Source organism: Microtus pennsylvanicus, chromosome 9, assembly GCF_037038515.1.
Source record: "Microtus pennsylvanicus isolate mMicPen1 chromosome 9, mMicPen1.hap1, whole genome shotgun sequence".
Taxonomy (NCBI): Eukaryota; Metazoa; Chordata; class Mammalia; order Rodentia; family Cricetidae; genus Microtus; species Microtus pennsylvanicus.
This window is the reverse complement of record NC_134587.1, coordinates 36,111,452-36,133,623: the sequence shown is the minus strand read 5'-3', so window position 1 is coordinate 36,133,623 and position 22,172 is coordinate 36,111,452. Positions and strand designations below refer to the sequence as shown.

Genomic DNA, 22,172 nt, shown 5'->3' with positions numbered 1-22,172 from the left:
TGTCTGACGAAAATCTCTTCTCATGTATCTGATATAATGATTCTAAGAATAATCTGTACCACATGAATAGAAACAGAAACGTGCTGTTAAGCAATCTTCTGTATAAAGGATGAGACTCAGGCCTAATAAAGACACATTCAGATGCAATTCCTTCGAGTCTTGTGTCTGACATTCACCAATTCCTTATCCACCTATTCCTGAGACCCTGTGCCATATGAGCTAATCCTTCGCTCTTCTTCTTCTTCTTCTTCTTCTTCTTCTTCTTCTTCTTCTTCTTCTTCTTCTTCTTCTTCTTCTTCTTCTTCTTCTTCTTTTCTTCTTCTTCTTCTTCTTCTTCTTCTTCTTCTTCTTCCTCCTCCTCCTCTTCTCTCCTCTCCTCCTCCTCCTTCTTGTTCTCTCACTCCTCAACTTCTTCCTCCTTTTTTTCTTCTTTTGCAAGTTGGATTTCTTGTTTTATTTTAGATGGAAAAAATTTCTACAACATACTCTGAATATGGTTTTCCATCTCCCATCTATTCATCCACTCTTCCCACAGATTTGCCTACAGGCTGATCTGATGAAGGTATTTGCTCAAATGAGTTTCCCTTTTCTCATATGATGTCAATTTTAAATAGCAAGCCAGAACACTTGATATTTAAAATTACTGCCCTGATTCCTACACAATGCTAGGCTGAAATCTAGAATTCCGATCTTCAGTAATGCCTTCTCTATATTGCCTTTTTAGGATATTTTTATCATAGCAACACAAATGAAGCTAAACAACCCCAAACCTCCACTTGCATTTTTGCACAATGATTTGTATACTTAATTCTTGTATTACCAGTGTCTCTTGTCCCAGATACATATTTTAAGACCACGATCTCTCCTTTTGCTCAAAATACTTAACTCTGACTAAGACATCATCTACACTTTCACTATTTCCCAAGACAAGGTAGTGCTTTTTCATGTTTTAAAAGGTAAAATTTAAAATCAAACATACTTATGAATGGTGATTTAAGTCTCACTTCCCAGAACAAAGCCACCAATTTTCCTAAGTACTTTACCAAATCCTTAGAATTCTATGGGTTCTGGTTCATAGTCCACAGAACAGGGGATGTTATAGAATATAATGGCATTGGATTACTGTCAGAAAATAGTATAAAATCTTAAAATTAGAGTTTGAATATATATTATATATATACTTAAATATATATATATGTGTGTGTGTGTGTGTGTTTGAGTTTCTTAAAAGTTTACTTATTTGAATTTTATGTGTATGATTTTTTTGCCTGAAAGTATGACTATGTACTGTTCTTGGTGCCTGTGAAGGACAGAATAAAATATAAGATCCCCTGGAATAGTTACAAATGGTTGTAAGTCTCCAAGTGGATGCTGGGAATCCAACAAGATCATCTGGTAGAGGATTCTTGGCAGCTGATCCAACTGTCCAGACCTTTTGATTTAATCCTATTTCTGTGATTTTATCACATAATGAATATAGCTGATTGAACCCTTGCCATTTATATTTAGAAAAAGACAAGCAAGACGGATCAGGGATAAAGCCCTTGCCCTACAAACATGACAACCTGAGTTTGATTCCCAGAACACATGTAAAGAGTGTCAGGAGAAATCTCACTCCAAAAGTTGTTCTCTCGCAATCACATCCAGCCCGTGGCAGCATGCCTCCCAGCTCCCAGGCACAGGAACAATAACAGTTTAAAAGAAAGTCTTTGATAGCAAAAAAGAAGGCCTCCTCTAAAATTTGAACTCACATCTTAGCTTTTTACCCTCTAGAAATATGAGAAGAAATTATGTTTTCAAAATTCTTCTAGGCTGTAATTCTCCCACACTACATACACACACACACACACACACACACACACACACAAACACAGACACGCATACACAATAGGTATTATCACTGCAATATATATATATATATATATATATATATATATATATATATAATGCAATACTATATAAACTGTGACTGTGTGCTCTTATCTTCCTTGACAACTTGAGTCTAGAATAACTCTAGTGATTGAGGCATGCTTCTGTGTGTATGTATTTGCAAAAAAAAAAAAGAAATTGCAAAGTATTCATGTTATTTGCAATAGAGTATTATATAAAATGCATAATTAGATCAAAAGCTATGGTAATAAGGCACACAAGTCAAATTCAAATTCATAACCCATTTATTACAGTATATTCAAAACTCTTAACCTAACAAAACTCGACAAATTACTACCTGACACTTTATAATGGACTAAATCATGATCTCTAGTGATTAAATAGTTTGCTTATCCTTAAACCCATATGCCAGTGACTTCTGATGTAAACTCATAGCCCTCTTTGAGTTTGTATAATAGCCAAAATTCTGCTTGAGTTCTGTGGAGATGTATGATCCCTCTACCATTGCTCTTCCCTATAAAATGCACAGTAGCACCCATGACACTGTTTTATGATTTACATTTTAATTTTCTGCAAATATCAAAAGTCTGTTTCCGTCAGTGTGTTTGTTTCACTGATATATTTTTTCTTAATTTCACAAAAAGATTTTTAAATTTTTCTTTAGCATAAATACGAAATAGGGATTTTACTCACAAACTACTTACCTGAATAGGGGAAAGGAAGAGTATGCTAAATAAAATCATGAATCAACTCATACACCATGATAAAGATCAAAGTGTGAATCTACTCCTCATCTTCCTCACAAAGGGACTTAGCACTGAGTAGCAACTGATCAATGAGTTTAGGACATTAACTTCTTCAACCATGATAAGAAAGCAGTGTGTCAGATGTGGCTGATGGTGAAATCAAACAAAAACTAGGGCCACACAGCTGACAGCAAAAGCTGGTAACCAATAAGTTGATACTCATCACTGGCTGTCCATTCTTTCTCTGCATAAGTTATTATTAAATCATGCTTAGCATATCACTATTTTCTATCAACCTCAAGTGTACATATAACAGAAAACTGCATCAAAACCTGGCAATTAAAAGCAAAATAAAAACATGGCCACTTATATTATTTGCAGCTTCTAGTGGTAATTTTTTAAAGCAGCCATCTTGTATTTGCTATTTTCTGGTAGTTGAGAATAGAAAGTTGACAAAACTGCCTTTAGAAATTAGTGGGAATTAATTTGTGATTCACATTTGAAAGAAATGGTTAACATATTTGAAGCTCTGTTCAGATGTTAACCATTTCTTTCAAATGTGAATCACATCTGAGCAGGTGAAGTCCCTGCTCACTGGAGACCAGAGGAAGCACCAAAAAGCCTGTGTTTCAGGGGTAGAACTCAGGAAATATATAGAAAGTGTTATTCTTTCTGTCCCTGCCCTAGCCATGGCCACTCCTTTTAACTTCTGACCTCTGCCCCGCCATCGCTCTCTTCCTGCTTTTCCTCTCCCGATGTACACATGGGGCTTTGCCTCTCTCTTCCTCTCTCTCTCCCTCCTTCTCTTTCTCCTCTCTCTCTCTCTCTCTCTCTCTCTCTCTCTCTCTCTCTCTCTCTCTCTCTCTCTCTCTCTCTCTCTCTCTCCCCTTTTTAATAAACATTTATGGCTATTTTCTGTGTTTATATGTCTGACCCGCCGTGTGCATGCCCTCCCGCTGGTGAGAAGCTGTAGCTGCTTGCTTGGGTGCCGGACCCTAGAGCCGGCGCCTGGCTCTGCTGGGACCCGCGGGAGTTTGCTGCGGGGCGGGGGGACCCCAGGCATACTTTTTAAGAATAAGAGAAAGTTAACACAGTCATCTAGAAAGAGAATTATTTAAAGTCCCAATGAAGCTTTGCAACATAAAACTGTAAAATGGCTTAAGCAGTGTGGTCAGTTCAAATGGCACTTGTTATCCTTCCTGCACTATCTCTTCATGGTTTTCCTCAACGGCTCTGTCTTCGGGAAGCCCTCTGTAGGACTCACTACGATTACCATCTTTGCCACAAACTCATCATTTCCTTGCCCTGATCTCCACACACCCACCAACTCCTAACCATTACATCATTTACTAGTTATTGATCTTCTTTATTATCTACCTTCTTTGTTACTGGGCAAGCTTTATGACATCAGTGTTCCTCTCTCCATATACAACAGTGATTGGTATATAGAGGAGGCAGCGAGACAGAGCTGCTGAATGAGTGAAAGAAACATTGAGCGACTCTCAGTAATCATAGCTCCTAGGGGTAGGAGCTCTGAATCTGTCAGTTATATTCTCTTGTAAGACTTTATCTCAACAACAGACAGAAGATGTCTTTAGCAGCAGATACCTCACGCAAAATGTAATGTTTAATCTAGGTACAATCAACTACCCGTGTTGTGTATTTCATGTCATTTGTCAACTCTCACAACATGAATATCTGGCTAATATTTTCTGAAGCCAGAATGATCTCTGGTAATATTTGAAAGATGTGAGATCTTAAATAAATGTCTGGACTATTCATCTTGAAAATTGAAATGTCTGCTACAAAGGTTAATATGTCTTATGATAAACATAATTAGAGCTAAGAAGTGTACTGTCATACACAGGATAGTTATTCTCTACCATGCAAGTCCAGATACTGGAGCTTACAGTCAGTTTTGGCTTACTGTAATAGAGGGAATATTTGATTTTATTATTCTGACTGACTGATTCCCTGTCTGATTTCATCAGGCATTTCAATCTGTTCACAAAGGAATGAATGTTCTGGACAGAATAAGGTACAAATTAGTTAATCAGTTGCTGTGTATATACTTCCCAAAAGATTAACAACTTAACACAATAAAAACTGCTTTTCTCACATGATCTCTTGGGGCAAGGATTTGGAAGCAGCTACTTGAATTTCTGCTTTGCAGATTCCATCTGAGGATTCCTTAAGGCCATTAGTTTGTACTGTCATCTACAGAGTTTGTGACCAGTCTAGAGCTCCTGATTTCAAGCTGGACGGCAGACATCCCTTTAGGTGAACATCTGTTTTTATCTGTGTGCTCTTCTCCACAGGGCTGGTTAGATAGTCTCATGAAGGTGGTCTGGCATTGCCATAGGAACAGATCTAAGAGACAGGACAAGCAGGAAGCCTCATACAGTTTAGCCTATTCTGAGAGTCATGAACCAGTACTTCAGCCCCATTCTGTTTATTCAGAAGGAGTGCCACACTCAAAGACAAAGAAATTAAGCAGTATTCAGTGTGTGTGTGTGGGGGGGGGGGTGCTTGCTATGTGTGTATGCATGGAGCCCAGAGGTCAACCTTAATTATGGTTCCTCCAGAGCTGTTCACCACATTTTTGAGATAAGGTCTCTCACTGACCTAGGACCCACCAAACAGACTAGGTTGGAGGGACTCACATGCAAGACATCTATTTGGTTCCCACCCCTAGCTCTGCACCTACAAGCATATGGTCGGTACTGTGCCTAGTGTGTCACTTGAGTATTGAGGACTTTTATTTTGTCCTCAAGCTTATGTGACAAGCACTTTAGCATTTGAGGCCTCACCCGGGTTCTAAACTCTAGCTTTCTGTAAATCTTGATATCTGTCACCTTGAGTTTTTAGACCCATCAGATATGACTTTGTTTTGATCTGGACAGTACCAGATATCCAACATTTCTGACCTCTCTCCATGTTATTTATGTACCTTACTCTAAGTACATCTGAGACTCTCAGTAGTTAGAGTTTACAAGTTTTGAAAACTAAAAATCGATGAAAAATGTGTGAAGACATTTTTTAGCTCAGTTTGAGGAAAACCACTCTTACATTTTAGTTAAATGCAAACTTCAGTTATTTACTGCCTGTTACTTATATAGTCAGTCTGGGGAGGCAGTGTGAGCTTGTACATACGTATTGCTTGGCAGCAAGACAGTTTCTTTGTTCTCTGGATGTGCAATTTAAGTATCAGTGTGAGGAAATTTTCATTTAAACGTTTTAAGTTATATAATCCCCTGGACGACTTTGAGGCCTCTGCTTCAATTGTTTGTTTTCTTTCTTATGGCTACAGCCTTCGTCCTCAGCAGGCAGCCGTCCATGCCTTTGTTCTGCTCTCCCTCAAATTGAAAGAGTGCAGACTCTGAGGAAGCAGGGGAAGCCTGCCCAGAACGTTAAGACGGGAGCTTGCTGGGAAACCAGACATTCCCACCCCACTTCTGTTTAATTATGTTCTTTACGTTTTAGAACATGAGCTGCTGTAACCAGTTAGTGCGCTGCGCTCAGAGATTTTAATGGCTGCTGTTCCACTGATTTTGATCAAGCTTTGGTGGTAGGGAGGAGCGTAGACACACAGACATCCCTTTGCTAAAGGATTTCAGTTTTTGCCAACTCCTCTTCTGAGTGGATCTGATACAATCAAGGCTTGTGATCATCCCAACATTTTCTTCCATGCTGTCAGTGAACTTTTGTTCACTAACAAACTACTAACGCCCACTTTTGCCAAAATAGAGAACTTAACTTTCTCCATTTTTTGAGACTTCATCCATAATATCAAGTTCATACGTTTAACAATTGTTTCCTATTAAGAACAGTGTCAGAAGTGTTAGCAGAGGAAGCGGAAGCTGCTAAAGACTTTCATTTATCTAAATGTCATGGTTTTTACAGGATTATGAAGACACATATTGAGGGTGTAAAAAGGCAATTTCCTTGAATTGTCATGACTTTTTAAATCATTTCTCATTTTTTTGTTTTCCTACATTTTCTTTGTTAATTTGGTTTGATATTATAAGTTATGCAGGTATTAAGCTTGGAGCACAAAGCGAACGATTATTGTGACACTTTCATATTTGCTTTTACTTGATGTTTCACATATGCAAAAGTGCCCATAAGGAGCATGCTGCTGCTTTGACAATGCCCAGTCATGTAAATAACCTCACAGATCCATCTTGTAGAAGGCACGTGGCCATCACGCCTGCCATGCTAGCATGTGGAGCGTAGATGCAGGGGGAATGAGAACCCGTATTCTTCAAAACAATACTGAGTTGAAGGCCAATTCTGGCTAAAGCCTTGTCTCACAAAATCAAATCAACAAAAATTTTCAACTTTAAAATAAGCCTCAGATATATATATATATCGTGTGTGTGTGTGTGTAAAAGCACAAGGAGAAAACAACATTAACTCTAAAATGTGTGAATTAACAACCTGGGTCTCAATCATGTGTGTTGTACGTGAGTTAAATATATGTGAGTTGAATATGCCTGTGTGTATGTTAGTATATATAGTATGGTTTTTACATGCCTGTGTATCTGTGTGTAGACAAGGAGAACAGTGCCAACACTGGGCATGTGACATAGTGTTCTTAGAGACCTGGATGAATTAAGAAAAGCCTAGGAGATGAGTCCAATACAGGTCCTGGGTATTTCTTTTCTGGCTTTTTCAGAGAGGAATAGATCTTGAGGACACTGCATAATGAACAGATTAATTCACTGATAGAATCACAATGTGAATAAATTAGCATGAGATAGCAGACTGTCCCCCTAATTCCTGCAGGCTAGTCACTGGGGCTGCTTCTCAGCCATGTCTGTACCTTGCCGTTAGTGCTCCTCTGTACCATGAGGGGATCAGCCCCAGCACAAGTCCAGATTCAATGCAGCTAACTAGTCCCCATAAAGAGAACCATGGAGCCAAAATATAACCTTATTCCTTTAGTTGTTTATATTAGTCATCCTGTCACAGAATATTAAACGTGACTAATAGCATGTATAAATGGTACAGGAAATCTCCAAATGCCAGGAAATTAAAAAATAGTAATTTTTTTTTAAAAAGAAGGTTCTTTACTTCTAAGTATAAATCTATTTTTGAAAACTCTCAAGTTGAAGAAATTATTGAGAAAAAAAAACTGCCAAAAAAGAAAAAAGTAAGATAGAGATCAGAAACAACATCAGAAGAAAGACACTGAAACCAAGTAGGTAGGTAATATTGCACTAGAGGCTCATGAAGCTTGTTGGGGACACAAAGGTTCTTGCACCAATGGATTATTAGGTTAACTACGAATGTTTAACACACAGGGATCTCTTCTCAATGGAGGAAATAAAATACTTGTTTTCCTGTCCTGCAGGCAAGGAATGGATTCTCTTAAGGATCTGCTGACCTTTGTGCTATCTGCAGAAACAGACCTTTGCCACTGGGTTATCAAGGCAGATCTTGCCCAAATTCCCTAAAATGCTTTTCCCAGACTGCTTCTTCCCTAGTCCCTTGCCAAACAAAGTCACATCTACTTTGTAGCCTGCTGACCTCTAGGCCATCAGAGAAAACTAGATTCTAGGTCTTGTAGCTACAGAACCGACCCTCACGGTCACATGTATTTTGGAAAAGAGTTTCTATATAGTCACACCTTAACCTTTATTGTGCACCCAGAATTGGATTGTTGTCTAGAAACCTTTTCCCAAATTGTGCTTTGTTTTAAACATGCAAACGATGAACTTCCTGGCTTTAGACTCCCCATAGTCTGTTCTAGGTTGAATAAACTTTATCTGACAGGGTTTTCATTCTAGTCTCTTCAAGAGTATACTTCTCTGCCTGGATACCTGTAAGGGTTCCGCTCAAAAGTCAAGCATACAAAACTAAAATGTACCGAGAACTGAATTTGACACTTATGCAGAAATCAGCACTTTATAATGGACATTTGCTTACATTTCCCGGGATTTTATAATATATGCATATTATATATGTATCACTATATAACATTCGATGACAAGTGAGAACAATCTCTTTTTTGCCCTCTTCATGAGAAAGTGGGACACCATTCGTCTTAAGTAATTTTTAAATACAAAATTTTTTCATTTTCATTAACTCTTTTTTTTTTATGTGAGAGACGTTCTCATTATAACACAACCTGGTCTCAAACTCACTAGCTAGGTGGTACATGGTGGTCTCCAACTTACAATTTAGCCCAGGCTAGCCTGGAATTCAGCATTCTTCATCCTTCTATTTTTGAGGAAAAGGACATACTATTATATCTGACTTTTATTCGCGCAGCAGTCATGACTAGAAATAAAGGTAATGGGCCTAGAAAATATATTATAAAGTAATTCTCCCTCATGAAATGGTATGCTATCATTTGCTAATGTCATTACCAAAACAAAGCAAACAAAACAATAGCAAAATACCCTTATAATAGATTTATGAAGAGATGAATGTGATGAAATACTATGGGAAGTAGAATTTCTATAAATTCAGGATCCAATTTGCTAATTATATAAATATTAAAAGACACATTTAGGTTGAACTTTTTAAAATAGTGTAAGATTTTGTTATGCTCTTTGACATATCCTGATGTTTGGAACTATAAACATGAATCTTATTTCTTATTTCTTGTCACATAATACAGCAATTGAAACGCCAGACAGGGCATTCAGTCTTATAAGTTGACCACATGGGATCATCCATACAACAACAACAACAAAAAAAAAACCCTCACCAAATGACAGTTTTGAATGGGAACCACCTCTTACAGTTTACAGATTACATGAAGCTATCTTTAAAAGGAAAACTAAAATTTCAAAACCCAGCTTATAACAGCAGTACAGCCATATTGACTATTTGTTTTTACAGAAAACATACATTCTGATGATTTTCTAAATCCTCCATAATACTGAACAGAATGGATAAAAATGAAAGTTGGTCAACAGAGTCTGCCCAAAAGGCACAAGAGTTCTGGGGAGAGAGAGTGATTTTAGTCATTGGTCAGATGATGATGATGTGGGGTTCATTTCCATGCTGCAAACACAGATGAGCTAGATTCGTCTGCACTGGAAAACATGCCCACCATTTACCTCAGAGCTGCAATAGAGCCCAGCAAAGGGTCAAACAGAAGCACAATCGACACAGAGCTGAAAACTGATAACTAAATGAAGTTCATTTTAGCACCAGTGCTAAGTGTCTAATCTGGATAATTGTAAAAGTGTGTTTTCTAAAGTTAAGAAGTAAGAAAAAATTCACATGGATGTTCAGCTTGAATGTGTCTTTGTTACTAATGAAGCAGTAACTTTGCTAGGCTTTTATTAGGTCATAATCAATCAACTTCTAATCAATAAGATTCAGCCTCATCACAGAATCACTGCACTCACCCATGATGGTTAAGGCTGTAGCTTTTTTTAATTCTTCTTTCATCGACTCTATTACTTCTAAATTACCCCCATCCAGGTTGCATCGGTTTATGGTTCTATTTCCGGAACTGATCCAATAAAGCTTATTCTCCATATAGTCTATCGATAGACCTGTAATTAAATTAAACAATTTAAACATAATACCAGTCAGTCAAAATGCAATATTCACTTACCATCTCCTGATTGGAGGGAAAAGTAGTTTGAAAGTTCACGTTTTGTTCTCGGAAAATAAGACTTGGCTAAGAGGAAGCTAGATATACGGTGCCTTCACTGGCGGGTATTAGACTTTTATAGGCAACTTCGCAGTAGCTACTGATGAAAGTCATTATGACATTGAACGGAATTTCAGCTCCGTTTTACAGACAAGGAAACTAATACCCAGGAAGCTACGCTATCTGTGCTCTCAGCACAGACATCTGCAATCGCTGATATGTTCCACATAATCACAGGTCACACTGAAACATCTGTGTACAACCATGCAGGCCACTGAGCCCACTGTGCCGCAACTTGTGGACATGTGTTCAGGGGTGACAGCAGACCATTCCAGAAATCACCCCCGAGGATGAACAAACCATGTAGTTTTTCCAAAACAAACAACCAAGGGGATGCAGGATAGGAGAATGTAAAGAGATTGACAGGAGTTCAAGTGTATTATGAGGGTGAGATGTCGCTGGAGAGTGCTCGAATCTAGTGAGTCACAGGCCAGAGTGAACTAAGGTTTCAGTGCCATTCTGCCATTCCACACCAGAAACCAACCAGCTCCCCTGCATGAAGTTTCCCCTGTAGACTCTCTCGGCTTTTGGGAGAAACTCCAAAAGTTTACCCATAAAACCACAATGCCAAAAATCAGGCGTTATGGGGAAATAGTTGTTAGACTTTTTTTTTTCTGAAAACGACAATCAGGTGATTAATTTTAATTACTAAGAAAATTAGTTAAAAAATAACAACAACAAACAATAATAACAACAATACATGGTAGGTATAATATTTTAGGATGAAAGTCTTCACCATGCAGTTTAAGAAAGTCAGCATGACCCTTCTGCAGACGCTGTGCCACCTAGGTCTGCCATGTCTGGTAGTAATCAGATAATATAATATTTTCAGACTTGGCTCTTGCTTTGGCATCTGTCTAATGATGTTAAGGTAATACAAAGAATTAAATCACCATATCCAGTTATAGAAAATCCTTTCTCTATGTGCAGTCTGTCTATGCTGACAAGGAATCCAAATTGCATCTGACAAGTCATGTCAAGGCCCCAGAGAGCTGCGTTTTTTACATGGCTGTTTCTGTCCTCGAGGTCTGTCAGCTGAACTGAGGGCTGGCATTTTGCCCTTGGTTTGAAGGCGAGAACTGTTACAAGTCCACACAGGGAAGCCTCTGTTAGACTTCCTAAGATGTAGTGTCTGAAGGCAGTACATCATATTGTGACCTCTTTATCTATGAACTCAAGGGACACATTTCTTTCAGGGCCATGTGCCAGAAAAAGCTATATATGGGAAAGATAAAATTTTAACTGATTATATTTCTGTCTTGACTTTGGCTAGAAAAAAAACGAAAGAGTCAGATTTGTGAGCCATCGCCGGCAGTCATAAAAGGATTGTATCCACACTATCAGTTTTAGCCTAGCATTGATAGACTAATCTATTATTTTCTTTCCCCTGGAATATTGAAATCAATACTCTAGCCTTTCTTAGAGAATGTATTTGCTTAAGTTTCTTTAATCTCCTTTTAGGAGGAAAGGTGAGCTTTCATATTATACATGCCTGACTCCAAATTAACCCTCAATGGCTGAACTTCTCGGCCACTGCATACTCTTCAGTCTCTGAAGTATGTGTTATAAAATGTGGAATTCAGCAGAAAATTGAATGAGAGTTGGGCCACTGAATTCCAGTGTCTATTATTCAGTCACTGCTTCTGGGCAATATGTACACACAGAAAAGGGGCTCTGTCACAATCAGCTGATTGTATGATGCCCTCAAAATATGTGTTAGCAGAAAATGCATTCTTTAATTAAATATATTATAAAACTGTAAGCTGATGAAAAGGACTTCTTCCTGAAGTAAGGCATGCTCACAGATGAATAATTTAGTATTAATTACATATTTATTTATCTATCTTTGTGGTACTCCCTACTGAATCATAAATTCACTCTACCAATTGTCAACTAGTTTTGTTTTGGCAGGGTCTTGCTATATTTCCCAGAATTCCCTGAATCTTGAAACCTCCTGCCTAGGTCTCTTTAAATACTGAAATTAAAAGTGGACGTGAGGGATCTGGGGAGGTGGGGAGATAGTTTAGCTAGTAAAGTATCTATCAAGCAAGTGTGAGGACCTTAGTGTGACAAACAGAACCCAGATAAAACAGTCAGATGTGGTGATGTTTTCTCATAATTCCAGTGATGATAAACAGAGACAGGTGAATATATAGCCAGAACTACTCTTATTGGTGAGCTATGGGCAAGTGAGGGGTCCTGTACCAATAAAACATGAGGTGTACACTTAAGGTGGACGTCTGGACTGAGATATGTGTGTACAAAAATACATATACACTCACATTCACATATATATTCATACACATCCACTATAATAAAACAAAAGTTTGGGCCAAAATGTCTAGCACAATGGAATTTTAAATATGCATTACTTGCACCTAAACAGCATGAGGAATAGAAGGGAAAGGAATGAGTCATTATGTTTACTTGTATGGCTTAGGTTTTCCCACATCTCTTGGGGATTAAACAGTTCCAGATTAATAGCTTTAAAATTCACAAAGTTTCTTTCATAATCTACGTACTTATTAGGTAAGTGTCACCTAGACATTTGATTTCTTTCTTTTCTCTTGTTAAGTAGGTAAGTATATTAGTCAAATGTATGTTTATTGTTGAGTGTGTTCACTTCTTTGTTATATTTATTTGTTTCTTTGTGTGTTTGCTTTTTGCAAGTGTTTCTCTGTGTTTCTTTTGATGTTCTGAAACTTACTCTGAATACCAGGCTGGCCTCTAACTCACAGAGATCCTCCTGCCTCTACCTCCAAAGAGCTCAGATTAAAGGTGAACACCACCACTGCCTGATCATTTCCTTGATTAAAAAAAAAGAATTGAAATCCTCTTGGGTTCTGTTATGAATTTAAGACATTGGAAAAAGAGACCAAAGACAGAGTTCAGCAGGTAAAGGCTTATATGACTAGTGATCTATGTTTGATGACTCACAAAAAGTAGAAGGAGATGTTGGCTCTGTAAAATTTTTCTCTGACTTCCACCCTGGAGCCATGGGATGTATACCCATGCACACTTATCATGCATGCCTAAACAATGACTAATTAAATTTAAAATAAATCTGTAAAGTCTGTTTTACATATACTAATATATGTTCAAAAAGACGTATTGATATGCATGCTTTCACGTAATGGGTTTTTCACTTGTAATAAAAAAACTGAATTATGTACTGAAGTCCTAGAACCATTGAAAACTAAATTGACAGTTGTACTTATTGAAACAATTTCTGAATCATATCATGCTGTTCTCTTATCTCAAAAAAGTGAAGTAATCGCTATTTAATGCAAACAAAAGTAGTCAGCAGTGTTAGAATGTAAAATCAATTGCTATGAGAAAACATGTCAAATGTGAGAATGTTTGTTAACCTTTCTTGGAATGTATAGAGAGAAATACAATTATGCTATATCTTCACAGATATAATGCATCATACAGCTAGATTAACGTAGACACTCAAACAACTGTTTGCCTGGTATAGTGTGATATTTTTATTTATGATTTCACTATAATAAAATGAGCAAAAATCTTAAAAGACTTTCTTTAAAAGTACCAATGTCATTATAGTCCTCCTTCTAGAAAACAGTCATCAAGATAATGAGGAACTGGTTATCAGAAAAGGAAACCTAGATTAAGCAACACAGAAAGAGTAAGTAAGAAAAAGTCATCACATGAATGATGGTGTCCCAGCTCTCAATAAAGGCCCTGAATTCACTATGAGCAAATTTCAAGTTTTCTTAAATACATTTAAAGCCAAATCATTTTGAAAACTTGTACCCATCTCGCTGGCAATCACAACAACTGCTAATTTCAGATGAGTTAATTATTGTGAATAGATTGCCGTTATCAGGCATGCTAGCAATTGGATGTAATGCCAGTTCTCAGGAGTATGAGTCAGAATTTTGTTCAAGGCCAGCTTGGACCCATGTCTCAAACACATCAAAAGAAAAACAGAGATTGGTCTTCATAATTTCAATTATAAAGGGAAAACTTGACAAGATTTTCTGTGAACAGTGGTAAAAGCCACGCTTGCATCTGGAGAAAGCATTTGTAACCCACATAATCAACCACGGCAAGCATCAATAATAAAAGTATCAGATTAAACAATTAATCTTAGTGCCAAGAAAACATGCTAAAACTCAAACAGAAGACAATACACAGATGGCAAATAGACCCATGGAAAGATGTTCAATATTATAAGACATTCAAATTCAGATTATAATTAGTGCTATTATGCATCTATCAGAACGACTGAATTTAAAGTTATTGAGGACGCTGAGTGCTAATCACTGGCATACTACAGCTGGGGATGTGAAACGCTAGCGCCACTGTGGAAAACCATCAGGGGTAGCTTTAAAAGCCAAGTATAGCCTTGATTCAGTAACTCAGTGGCAAAATCTCTGGCCCCTCAAGCATGAAAACAGGGTTTACAACTCCAGATGTCAGTCAGGTGAAGGCAGGGAGAAATGACTAACATTTGTAATCCCAGAATTATCAACAAGAGACCTTGTCATAGTAAATAACGCGATGAGTGATCTAAGAAGACAACCAGTGTCTACTTTAGGCCTCCACATTCACTCCCATACACTTATATGCACAACTGTGCACACACAAATAAAAACATACTACACAAGTTCACACATAAGAGAGATCAAATACATACAACCTAAGAATATTATTACCAAAGGACTCAATACTTGCCTACCTGGATATTTAAGTGAGAAAAAGCAACAACACTTTACAAACAAAAATGTGTACATGAATGTTTTGTAGTGACTTAATCATAAATCGTAGAGCTGAAGTCTCCCTGGGGTTATGGAATGATACACAGACAAAACAAAGAACAAATTGTTATTACAAATGAAACAATGTCAGGGATTCCACAGAAAGTAGTCTGCAATGAAGATCCAGTCTCAGAAGGTTACATGACTACAATACAAAGCTTCGTTTCTACATGGGGAAGCAGAGGTTCGATGGCGAGAGGGAAGTGGAGGTAATTATAAAAGGATGAGGTGATGAGCTGTTGTACTGCTAGATACAGCCGTGTACAAACAGGATAGCATTGTCTAGACCTAAATGAATAAACACACAGAAAGACTAGCAAAATTAAGAAATCTGAGCAAGATGGGCATACTCTTTTACAGTCACTATCCTGGTTGTGACACGGCTCTGTTGATTCTGTGTAATTTTCTAACCTGAAAACCTTGAATAAAGGTTACAAGAGAGCTGTCTGCATTAATTTTTAATTATTTTGGGGACCGAATTTACATAATTTCCCTATTCTCTTTTCTCCCTCTAACTTTCCTGTTTCTTTCCCCTTGTTCTCTTTTGTTCTTTTTCAAGTTTATGACCTCTTCTGGATTAGTTTGTATTACATATATATGAATATTTAAAATATACATATGAATTCTTGACTATAGAAATACTACCTGTTCCCTCTGTGTAATGTTACTTGTGTGTATATGTATTTGGTATTGTCTTACAAATTGATATGTAAGGAAAACTCTTTTTTACTGCTCGCAGAATTTCTTAATTTCCTCTAGTTTTTTGCCTAGGGTTGAAGCTTTTTGGCCTTTCCCTTTATTTTTTTATAAATACATTTTATTGAGCTCTACATTTTTTTCTGCTCCCCACCCTGCCTCTCCTCCTTCTTCAATACTCCCCCAAGGTCCGGTCCTCATGCTCCCAATTTACTTAGGAGATCTTGTCTTTTTCTACTTTCTACTTCCCATGTAGATTAGATCTATGTAAGTCTCTTTTAGTGTCTGCATTGTTGTCTAAGCTCTCTGGGATTGTGGTTTGTAGGCTGGATTTTTTTGCTTTATGTTTAAAAAACACCTATGAGTGAGTACATGTGATAATTGTCTTTCTGTGTCTGGGTTACCTTACTCAAAATAATGTTTTCTAGCTCCATCCATTTTTCCTGCAAAATTCAAGCTGTCATTATTTTTTATGCTGTGTAGTACTCCTTTGTGTAAATGTACCACATTTTCCTTATTTATTCTTTAGTAAAGGGACATTTAGGTTGAATGTATAGTCATACCGTAATTCAGACTATGTTTAGGCAATCACATTGTTTAAATTTCCAGAGTGTAACTTCTCTGATATTGATAAGAAACATAATCCACAGAAAATTTCTTGTTCCTCTGACTCTTAATGTCTTTCTGGCCTCTTCCATAATTATTCCTGAGCCTAGGTTCAGGAAATGCATTGTGCATGTTTCCTCTACAACTGGGCTCCACAACTCTGATTGGTTGTGCTTTTAGTAAGCTTTATAACTCTGCATTAATCAGTTGTGCTTTTTGTAAATGCTACAACTCTGTGTTTAGTTGACTGTGCTTTCTACAGTAGTCTGTTGGTTGCAAAGAGAAGTTTGATTGAGGTATGAGAACAAAACTTATTTGTGGGCATAATGATATTCATAATGTAGAGGGAATGTGTTGGATTAATAAAGAGGCAGTTTTAGATTCTCCTCCAGGATCCATGACTTCATTAGGTCAAGGCAGATAGCTTTCCAGTACAGTCATGTGTTTCTCTGTTGTTGAGGGAGTCTTATGTCCAGTTAAAAAGCTGTTTGGCTTCTCTAGGAACATGCATTATAAACTCATTGTCCTTTATTTATGGCTAGAAACCAAATATGAGTGAGTACATCCCATGTTCCTCTTTTTGGGTCTGGCTTACCTCACTCAGGATAGTGTTTTCTATTTCCTAGAGAAGCTAAGTAAGAAGGTGAACCCAAAGACAAACACATAGTCATCCTCATGAATATTAACCTTCATCAGGTGATGAAAGGAGACAGACAGAAAAGCACGGGACAGAAATCTCAAGGTCCAAATCAGGAGCAGAAGGAGACGGAGCACGAGCAAGGAACTCAGGACAGCAAGGGGTGCACCCACACACTGAGACAATGGGGATGTTCTATCGGGAACTCACCAAGGCCAGCTGGCCTGGGTCTGAAAAAGCATGGGATAAATTTGGACTAGCTGAACATAGAGGACAATGAGGAATACTGAGAACTCAGGAACAATCGCAGTGGGTTTTTGATCCTACTGCACGTACTGGCTTTGGGGGAGCCTAGGCAGTTTGGATGCTCACCTTAGGAGACCTGGATAGAGGTGGGCGGTCCTTGGGCTTCCCACAGGTCAGGGAACCCTGATTGCTCTTTGAGCAGATGAGGGAGGGTGACTTGATCGGGGGAGGGGGAGGGAAATGGGAGGCGGTTGAGGGGAGGAGGCAGAAATCCTTAATAAATAAATAAATAAATAAAGCTGTTTGGTTACGATCAAGGTATGTATGCCATTTCTGCATGCTTATGGCGCCATGCTGGTCATTGTGGTTCACAGGCATCATAGCTGGGTAGACTATTCATTGTTTCCCTTGCTTAGAAGCCTGCATGTCACCTTCATGTTCCATGAAAACTAGTCCTCAAGACAGGAGGCTTTTAGTTCAGGCAAAACTCAGGTACACTGGCTTCTTTCTTCAAAATGTGTGGTGTCTTTAGCAACTGGGACTTACCTTCCACCTCTGGGTGGAGTAGCAGGTGCGGGTAACCAAAAACAACAGCAATGAACTATAATGTTTGGGGAGTTACTTGGACAACCCTGAAAAACTCTAAAGATGACTTTTTGGCATGATTATTTTTCAGGTACTAGTGTTATGTATTTACATTTTATATCTGCATTTACAATATTTCAAAGGTGGCAAATGTTTTTTTTTCTTTACTGAAAATAGACTCTTTCATGCAATATTTTTGTGAACTCACTTGAATTTAAAAGCATCTCATAAAATTTTCCATTTTTTGAAAAGCACACGATAAATTGAATAGAATGCTCCAATCTAACTTCTCCTGGACAAAGCCATTCTCCACTTGCCCTGTGATGTGCTCCGTGTTAAGTACTAAGCAATCCTGGGTGGAATTTCTGGGATGAGTCGATGGACTGATGGTTGCATATCTTACCAGGCGAAGAGTCAGACCCCTTCCATCATCCTCCTATAGATCATTTTACTTTGGACAGTTTATTGCTGTACCTAGGCATATTTATTTTTTATGTCTAGGCGACTGACAAATGTTATGTGCCTTGTGGAAATAACAAACAAAAAATGGAAAGCCAGAATCAATGACAAGGCTTTGGCATTTTGCTTCTGAGAACTGTTTCAACTTAAAAGCATTTTAACAGTTTTTAGACCTATAGTTTTATATTTGTCAAAGTAATATTTCATAGCTTAAGAAATTCAAAATGAAAAAAAATTAAAGCACTGTTACATCATTCTTAAATTTTGGAAACTGTAGTTCCTGGCAACCTAATGAGCATTCCCCTCAATCGATCAGCCGTCCCCCTGTGGATGCTCATACAGAGGATGCAGCTCGAATCCATCCCATACTCATTCCTCCTTTACCTCATGTTCTTCCCCCCTCAAAGAACAAGAAACTTCCCCTTTCTGATAGTTTTTTAAGTCTCAAATCTAGCTATTCATTTTTAATCATTTCTGTGGTAGGTTGTTATTACTCCATCTGCAATGGCACATTCACATAAAATATGAGTTGGGTATTTTGATGTGATTATGAATTTTTATGTGATTTATGTCACACATTTAAATTGACCAGCAATCAAGCAAAGAATCGGTAAATTACAATAACAACAAAAGTCTAAATTCTGGAGAGTCCAGGGTGACATTTTCGTACAATTTAAAACTAGAATTTAAGGATTTAGAAATAATGAACTCTGATTCACCGTATGTGGAGGGGAGAGGATTCTTGCAGAGTCCTGCATGCTCCGAAAGCACTCTGCTATGCTCTAATTGGATTGTGTTTCGCATGGGTAGCAGGCTCTGGAAATTTCTTCCTGACCATGCTTGAAGGAAATTTGTGCTTTTCTTTTTTCTTCTTTTTTCTTTCCTTGCTTTTTTATTAAAGTCAGATGAATGAAACTCAATGAAATGAAACTCACTGAAACCTGCCTCTCTGGTCACAGCACCATGGTGAAGGATGAACATGTTTCAAACACTAGCTTCTTTTAAGGAAGCCACAGTTTGTGAATGAATGAGATGAACATCCAACCCTCTGGAGAATGGCTGCTGTGTGTAATTAACATAAAATCTCTGTAAGTAGCTTGAGAATTTGCAATGCTTAGATAGAAGTCACCGTAGCTATTTTTAATTGCAAAGTGTAGCCGAGATCCTAGACTGTGTTGAACGCAAAGGCATAGCTTCACTTCATGCTTGGAAGGAAGTGCAACAACGTTTGTCAGAGCCCATGCTTCTGTACAGATACTTGATCTGCATTTCATATTCCACAATATTAAATAAAACATGGCAGAAATATACAGGAAGTCACCAAGTAGAGACTTTTCCTCTCCTGCTCACTTTGTTCTCTCTGTGACTATTGTCTGAGGAAAGTAGGAGGAAGGTAGAGAAGCCACAATATACTCACTCAGAAAGATTCATCATTAAATAATAGCTCTAATTGCTTATAATGAGTAAGTAAAACTATGAGTAAATAATGCAGTAATAAATGTCCTTATGTTGTACTTTGTGGTATAAATATCATGTGCATCAGCAAAAAAAAAACAAATGCTTTGTATTTATTTTTACAACAATGCATGCATTCACAAGACCATGGAATTCCAATTTAGAAAATGTCTCCGGGGACCAGTTCTGAAAGCACTTTCCAAGTGAAATACCACAGCATGGATTCTTTGAGAATATGTCCTCATACAGCTTAACTGTCACTTTATATCAAAGAGATGTTTTTATGTAAAACTACAAAACTATTTTGTCAAGTTATTTATGAAATTTAAAATTTTCATAAATATAAAAAGCAATTATACTGATGATTTTTTAAAATAAAAAGGGTATCATTCTTAAATTCTTTATTATTTTGTCTTGGTTAGTAAATGTTGTAAATTATTAGACAGATTCTAAGAAATGGTTCAAGAAATCATAGTTAAAATATTATGACACAAGAAAATCAGATAACAAGTACCATGCTTTGAATTTATTTTAAGCGCCCGAAAGACTGTTTAAAAAGATAAAAATATTAACACTAATAGGATTGGCATAAATGGGGGATTATTGTAATACAATCTATTTCTTTTCTTTATTTCCTGTGTTATGAGGCTTTGTCAATAAGGAGATAACTACATCAAAGCAGTCCCAGCCTATTGTTTCATTGTGTGAGATATCTCTTGCTGAGGTTTTAATCAAAGTCAAATGCTTGATAATGTAACAATGGAGGGAGAGGAATAAGCAAGAAACAAGCCTACAGAATGTTTAAAAGACAAGTATTTCCAGTTTTTCCTTCCAAACTAATCATGCATTTGTTATTTATAATTCTTCATACCATTCTTTAGGAATATGCCTGCTTGGCACAAAACTACTAGACTTGCTTGTTTCCTGCTCAGGAGTAAACTGCACTTATTTATTGAAGATTTCCTCATGTGCCAACAATGGAGCTGAGCCCATGACATAATGACAAACCAAACATGCTGATCTCAAACTTCCTCTCCAGGAGCTAGGGAACAAGAGTCCAAAAGGACAAAATCACTAACAGAGTCTACATGAAGAGGTTTCAGCCCAGTCCAGAAGATCAAAGGAGCCTTATGAAAGAGTCATCCTTGGTGTATTAGAAAAGAAAAAAGTAATAAAGAGGATGGGGGAAATCTGTAACAGGCAGCTTAAGTGTTACAAGCCTGGTTGGCAAGGAGCACCAAAGAAGGGGATTCCACAACGGTCCCACTTGATTTTAGTTGTAGATTACAAACTATGAAGAAATAGTTTGTAGCCCAATAACTGTGACACGGTAGGAGCTAAAATTTGTCTTCCATTTTTATAAACTTTTCCACATAGGCATACACAATGTGTGGATTTCTCTTATCTCCTCACTATAATATTTATTAGAAAATAAATTTTACCAAGTCAGTTCTATGAAGTCTTCTTGATGCCATCCATGGTGCCTATTGAACATTGTATACAAAAGTGTATACTAAAGACACATAATTTGAAAGTGAAGCTGTTAGCCTTCCTATCTTCGTTCCTTCATCTCTTCCTTTGTTCTTCGGTTCCTTCCCCAACTTCCTCCCTCTTTTATTTTTGTTTTCAAAAATTAGATACGTACATTTTTTTGTGACTACTAGTTACAAACACTCTTTCAACCTCTTTCTTTTCCTTTTGTTTAGCTAAAATGAATGCATGTTGATGCTTTACATAACATTCAGCCTTAAAGTTACCACATGGTAAATTCAATACAATAAATCTAAAATAATTTATCACCTCTGGTGCGGGAGGTCCTTCTGCCTATGTGTTGCTTTTATTGGTTAATAAATAAAGAACTGGCTTGGCCTATAGCATGGGAGGAGGAAGGTGGAGGTAGAGAGACAATATGGAGCTGCCAGAGTCAAACATGCTGGAAATTTGCTGATAGGCTACTGCCACATGGCGATATAAAGATTAATAAAAATGGGTTAAATTAATATGTAAGAGTTGGCCAATAAGAAACTAGTGCTAATGGGACAAGCAGTGATTTAATTAAGATAGCTTCTGTGTGTTTATTTAGGGTCTAGGATAGCCAGGGGGACGGGAATGAAACAAGTGGTTCTCTCTCCCTGTAACAGTCTTCTATTCAGAAATGATGGATGCTAAATGCATTACTGTCCACCTAGCACATCTGGCCCATACTACTCTTCTATAAGCTGATGTAAAACTTTATGGACATCAGTGTTGAGACTATCACACAGCATTAGCTACGTTTGCAAAAACAAAGTATGCAAACATATGTGTGATGTAAGAACAAGTATATGAAGAGGTAAAATACAGTTTGTTTTTAGAACTTGTAACTATATTAAATATGAACCTGGGCACTGCTG

General features: G+C 37.4%; 1 protein-coding gene across 1 annotated transcript in view; it reads right to left on the bottom strand.

Annotated features, from left to right (window-relative positions):
* Window positions 1–22,172, bottom strand: part of Lrp1b (LDL receptor related protein 1B) — a 1,720,116-nt gene that overhangs the window by 507,655 nt on the left and 1,190,289 nt on the right. Inside the window, exon 32 of the mRNA XM_075985306.1 lies at window positions 10,004–10,153. Coding sequence (XP_075841421.1) covers window positions 10,004–10,153 — 150 coding nt within the window. The remainder of the gene's footprint in view (window positions 1–10,003; window positions 10,154–22,172) is intronic.